The sequence below is a fragment of the Cherax quadricarinatus genome, chromosome 87, assembly GCF_038502225.1.
Source record: "Cherax quadricarinatus isolate ZL_2023a chromosome 87, ASM3850222v1, whole genome shotgun sequence".
Classification (NCBI taxonomy): Eukaryota; Metazoa; Arthropoda; class Malacostraca; order Decapoda; family Parastacidae; genus Cherax; species Cherax quadricarinatus.
In genome coordinates, this window is record NC_091378.1 from 257,781 (window position 1) to 264,419 (window position 6,639).

Genomic DNA, 6,639 nt, shown 5'->3' on the forward strand with positions numbered 1-6,639 from the left:
ACAAATGAACTGTAAATAATCAAAAACAAATCGTTAAATCCTCGCACTTCTCAGCATGTGAATAATCAACATGGCCGACCCGGAAACTGATGTCGCTAACACTTTCAATTTGCAAATAAAAACTATCTCCACTGTATACACATTGTCATTTAAAAGTTTTCGCGAAACTCCATGGAGCCCCTATATTACTAAATATCATTACAGGACTACTGTATGATTTCATACTTATACACAGGGATTTCGTACTTTATTGGGGAATAAAGCCACCGTATATATTCAATGTACATTATATTACGATTTTTTTTGTCAATTATTGCTGCGTACTTTTGTACTATTTCAGACACGTGATGAGTCAAAGCTTGTTAGGTAGCATCCAATGTTTCGGTTCACTGCAATCCCTAAATTCAATATTTACCCCAGTATTAATTAAGAGCTCGTGAGGGAAGGAATGATTGAATATCCTTGTCAATACCAAAAATAGTGTATTGGTCTTTTCGTCCTTCGACTGACTGTCCAAAATGATGGACGCAAGAGCCTTTAACTTACCATAGCAATCTTTTTTTTTTCTTCCAAGACTTCTATGCCCATCAGATCTGTGAATAGGTCTTGTGGAATATTTCTTGTGTGGACACTTCCCTTCCATGGGGCGCTGGTTCTCCATGACTGTAATCACGTGGTAGGTTGGGAAGCATGTGAGGGCGGCCTCCACATGGCGTCTAAGTGGTGAGTTGATGGTCAGCTGGCCCCAGCCACCATTGCTCCAACTTTACCACACCCACACTAACCTTTACTTTGTAACACCATCACACACTATCCTTTCACAAGCACCATCACGCAAGTTAAAACAGCTTGTTTGCCACAACACGTTTAACAGTGGTTAAGCACAAATATTCCCATAAGCTAGTCTTGTGATAGTTAAGTAACATAACCCCACCTTCAGGGCTGGGATAAAACTGCTGCCAATTCTAGTTAAGTGGCAACAGAGGCTCCAAGAGCACAACTTATCGTACTGTACAGTGGCGCCACCAGGCTGCTGTTTCACCACCACACAACACACTGCTTTCTAGTACCCTAATAAATATTTATTACATATATTAATACTAAAACATTTATTAATTGTTAACAGAATTTTGGATGGATTGAGGGAGGCAAGGCAGTGCGTAGGGTGGTGGTGGGTGCCCGCATACCTCACGCCCCCACCAGCTACCAACAACCTTCCACCATCCCAACTAAATACTTCTCTTCCTTCAGCTTTACACAACATTAAATTTAAAAATACTCAACCTCCAATTTAAAAAAAAAAAATAAATGGATGTAGAGGATGAAGGTCAAGACAATGTCAGTGTTCCAAGTTTCAAATCGGATTTATGTATTATCACTTCTTGTTACATGTATATACTTATACATACACCTCGTACGACAATTTTTATAATTTAATGTCTAATATTCATATAACCCTAAGGTTTAAACTGCAGACTAACCATTACCTGGTTTGAAGAAGTAGTAACGTCATACGAGCAGTCACAAATTTATTCTGGATCGTTCAAAGTTGTTCCTGACTGTTAACTTAGAGGAATGAGTCATAACACGATAGTTTTGTGCATTCACTATAAAGTTGGCTCAAAAGCAAGAGCAGCACATAAAATGCATATCACGTGCAGTAGATATCTTATTAAGAACATAAGAACGAAGGAACACTGCAGAAGGCCTACTGGCCCATGCGAGGCAGGTCCAAGTCTCCTACCGGCTTAAGCCAATGCACCCAACCTAGTCAGGTCAGGTCACATTGACTTAAGGGAGGAACACGGCAACCGACCTGGTAGCACAAGCTATCAGGTCCAACTCACACCCACCCACATCCACTCATGTATTTATCCAACCTATTTTTAAAGCTACACAACGTTCTGGCCTCTATCACTGTACTCGGGAGTTTGTTCCACTCATCCACAACTCTATTACCAAACCAGTACTTTCCTATATCCTTCCTGAATCTGAATTTTTCCAACTTAAAACCATTGCTGCGAGTCCTGTCTAGGCTAGATATTTTCAGCACACTATTTACATCCCCTTTAACTGTAACTAACGAATTTTGGTAACGGACTTGTCTTTTGAATTAGAATTACATCACCACAATTAATGCAAACATCGTCCTTCTATTGATAACATAAGCATTCATGAATTTTTGTTATCAATTCAAGGCCAGTTTTATCACTAGTGATTGAAAGTAACAAAAACACAAACGGCGTTCCATCTACGCCTTCACACCATTAATACATTCAAGGTTTTTACTCGTGAACGACAACATGCATTTTACAGGATACTACGAAGCTCGCACCTTCATAACTTATTCCTAATTTGTTCAAGAAAGGTATACAATACCGACAAGATGAAAGTTAAGACATGTGCAACATCTGGTTAACTGAAGAAGCCACTCGTGGCGAAATGTTTCCTTTAATAAATGTCCTGAACTGTACACAAGTGTCTTTTTCCACATCTAGTAATCTTTTGTATATAGTTCTACTGTCTTTATTTGTGTCCTAGAATCTGTATTGATAAAGCTACTGGATGGCGAAACGTCTACAGTAAAGATAACCAGATGTTGCACGTGTCTTAACTTTAATCCTAATTTGTATAGATAAATAACAGGCCTAATTTGTATAGATAAATAAGGCCAACAGGCCTGCTGCAGTGTTCCTCTAGAACTTACAAGTTAAATAATGTAGAACTTGAAGAATTAAAACACTTATGCAACATATGGGAATCTTTACGTATGTATAATGTTCGCCAAGACCGGAGTCCTAGCACGGGTCTTAATCTTGCGATGACCCGTCTCTGGCTCCCTAAGGAGAAAGGGTTCTGCAATGTTGCAACGTATGCTGCTCATGCACTTTCTGGTCGTTCATCTGGTGTGTCTCATGCTAACTGTGGACACTAGCGAGGAGGAGGATATGTCGGTATCACGGGCAACAACTTGTGTGGTTCGTTGACTCCATGGTACACTAGTGTGGCCCCAGTCATCTCTGGGTCCTCTTCGGGAGGGGATAGTTGCCTGCGGAGTGTCTCAGTAACTTCGCACTCCAGAAGATAGTGTGTTAGGGGGCGCTGGACAACGTGCTGGCAGTACTGGCACATCTCAGCCTTGTCTACCATTCATCTTGGCTGTGGGAAAGCCCAAACGAAGCCGATGGATGGCGGTACACTGCACTCTGGACCAGTTTCTATCATACGGAGGCCCCGAGGCTCTCCCCGAGTCGCGGCTCGGTACCACTGTTGAGATGGGGTATCACCTAGGAATGTGTTATTCACTAATTTTTGCAAGAGCCACTTCGGTTAAACACACTGATTGAGAGAGCCGCAGCTACTGCAAGTTAGCGTAACTCAACTAAATTAAGTAGTACTGAGCTGCTAGTGCAATATAGTAAATGAGAAAAATTAGACATGGTAATATTAGCCTGCACATCTTGTTAATAATAGCAAAATAAAGACCAAACTTACTTAATTCTCCTTTTCTACTGGTCAGCTCTGGGATGGTTGTTCATCACTACTGCGTTTTTGTTTAACCACAAATCGAGCCATCATAACGGAAACTACTTGACTGCACTAGCTCATCGCAGAGGGCTTCCACAAGCAGCAACAGTTAAGTCGTTACTTTCACATATGTTGCCGCAGTCTCAAATATCTGTTGCCTATTTTCAAACAAATCTCCAAGAGTAACGAAATACGTCCAGTCTCCCCTAGTTGTGTGTGTTAGGTAAGACACATATGCAACAGTTAGACAACTTTATTCCGAAACGTTTCGCCTACTGTGTAGGCGAAACGTTTCGGAATAAAGTTGTCTAACTGTTGCATATGTGTCTTACCTAACAACCTGTCGGTATTGTATACCATTTTGATGTTCATCTCCCCTAGTTGTACTATAGCTCATTCTAGCTCAAAACATAGACTCCACAAAAGTCATTATATTAGACCTTAGTGCAATTATTTGATTACCACTTTATTGTTCACCACAACTTATATCAGTCCCTTTTATATTATAATTTTATATTATAATTCTAACTTTAAAGAATTACCTTTAAAGTACTACTATCATATTCCCAAGCTCCATTATTTGATCATCACTTTATTTGTTCACCACAAATTATTTTAGTCCCTTTTATATTGTCTCCTTTATTTTAGCTTTAAAAACCTACCTTAGCTCATTATTTTTACATTTGTTAAATAATTCAGGTGCTATTTTTTTAGCTTTAGAATATTTACTTTATTTTTTACTTAATTCTAACTATAGATTCACTACAAATCTTATGATTACAAGCATTGATCCCGATACCAACCTCTTATTTAATGACTTAAATGATTCAAACAGTTACTGTAATTACTACACAGCAGAACAATCAAAGGCACTTCTCAGAGCTAACAACAACATAACTATCTTTAACTACAATATCAGATCTTTAAGCAAGCATTATGATGACCTCCTAGCATTACTAAATTCCTTGCATGCCAATATGTCCATCATTACACTAACTGAAACCTGGCTAAAGCCTGATACTACAGATGTCTATGCCATTCCTGGTTACACAGCCATACACAACTGTAGGCCAGATCAACAAGGGGGTGGCACTGCTAAATACTACTCAGACCAACTAGAATGTATCACTAATACTTGCACAAGGGATGAACATGGGGAATATATAATAGCTAAATTCAAATCCAAATACCTACAAAAACCTCTCACAGTGATAAACATCTACAGAGTTCCACAATCAAACATTAGCCAATTTAGTCAAAACCTAGGAAGTATGATAACTGATGCACGCATGAACAAAGATCACTTACTACTCTCAGGTGACTTCAATACAAATCTCCTGCAAGACCAGGACCCACACGTTACTGAATTCACAAACACAATGAGTAACTGCATGTTGCTACCAACAGTAACAAAACCTACAAGAGTTACAGAGACTAGTGTTTCCCTACTTGACCACATCTGGACCAACACCATATCCCCTTTAAAATCAGGAATAATTACAGATAATGCCACAGACCACTACCCTACTTTCCTCATAACAACTCTTGGTAAAATACCCCAAGACACTACTAAAGTCACCTTCAGACTTCACAATGAGGCAGCCATTAATAACTTCACAACAGCAGTAACAAACATTGACTGGCACACTGAGCTAGAAATCTATACAGATATTGACGAATGTTTTAATAATTTTCTAAAAAAGACCCAATACCTTTATAACAAGCACTGCCCTAAAAAAACTAAACAGATGACAGCTAAGAGACTGAACACTCCCTGGCTAACACCCAGCATTCTCAAATCCATAAATACAAAACACCGATATGAAAAACAGTACAGAATGGGTCACATAACCAGAGACCAAACAAAACGTTACTCGTCAATCCTAACCAGCCTGATAAGAAGGGCAAAAAAATTGTATTATGAGAACAGATTATCCAACTTACGAGGTGATATAAAAAAGACCTGGAAGACCCTATCAGAAATTCTGCGAACAAAAAAGATATCACGACATAGAGAAATAAAATTAGCAAAATCAGATGAACCCCAACTCCCACCAACAGAAACAGCAAACAGACTCAATGATTTCTTCTCCACTATAGGTCAAAACCTTGCCAATAAAATCCCAAGCTCAGATACCCCACCAAATGACTACCTCACTGGCAACTACCCGAACACACTGTTCCTAGCTCCGACTAACCCATACAAAGTCTCCCTTATTATCAACGCACTGAAAAACAAGGTAGGAGATTTAAATACCTTACCACCCTTTATATACAAAAAAGCGTCACAAGTACTATCACCAATCATTGCAACACTCTTTAACAAATCCATTGAATCCTCCACCTTCCCTACAGTTCTCAAAATAGCAAGGGTCACCCCGATCCATAAAGGAGGAGACCAAACAGAGTTGAATAACTATAGGCCAATATCCAATTTACACCCTCTCTCAAAAATCTTCGAAAAATTAATTCATAAACGAATCTACTCCTACCTCATCTCCCAAAACATTCTCAACCCCTGCCAATTTGGATTCAGGCCTAATAAAAATACTAATGATGCTATTATACACATGCTAGAATATATATACACTGCAATAGAGAAAAAAGAAGTCCCACTGGGGATCTTCATTGACTTACGTAAAGCTTTTGATACAGTTGACCATGACTTGCTCCACGTAAAATTGTCACACTATGGTATCAGAGGGCACTCCCTCAACTACCTCAAGTCTTACCTCACCAACAGAAGCCAATATGTGTACGCAAATGGGGCAAGCTCTTCCGCACAACCAATTACAGTTGGTGTCCCACAGGGAAGTGTCCTTGGCCCTCTTCTCTTTCTCCTATACATAAATGACCTACCAAATGCTTCGCAATTACTCAAACCCACACTTTTTGCAGATGACACTACATACGTCTTCTCTCACCCGAGCCCAGTCACGCTAGCCAATACTGTAAACACCGAATTACAGAAAATATCTACCTGGATGAGGACTAACAAACTTACACTAAACATTGACAAAACCTACTTCATTCAGTTTGGTAACAGAGCTACAGATGTACCTCTTAACATAACAATAAATGGATCACCTATCACAAAGCTAACAGAGGGAA

At 39.4% G+C, this 6,639-nt stretch overlaps 1 protein-coding gene across 1 annotated transcript; it reads right to left on the reverse strand.

Annotated features, from left to right (window-relative positions):
- Positions 1-545: 545 nt before the first annotated feature.
- Positions 546-1,203, reverse strand: LOC128703801 (eukaryotic translation initiation factor 4 gamma 3; the record flags this gene model as incomplete). The annotated part of the gene is given in 1 exon segment (XM_053798642.2): positions 546-1,203. A coding segment is annotated over 1 exon segment (116 nt), but the record flags the coding sequence as incomplete, so codon positions are not given.
- Between the last annotated feature and the right edge of the window lie 5,436 nt (positions 1,204-6,639).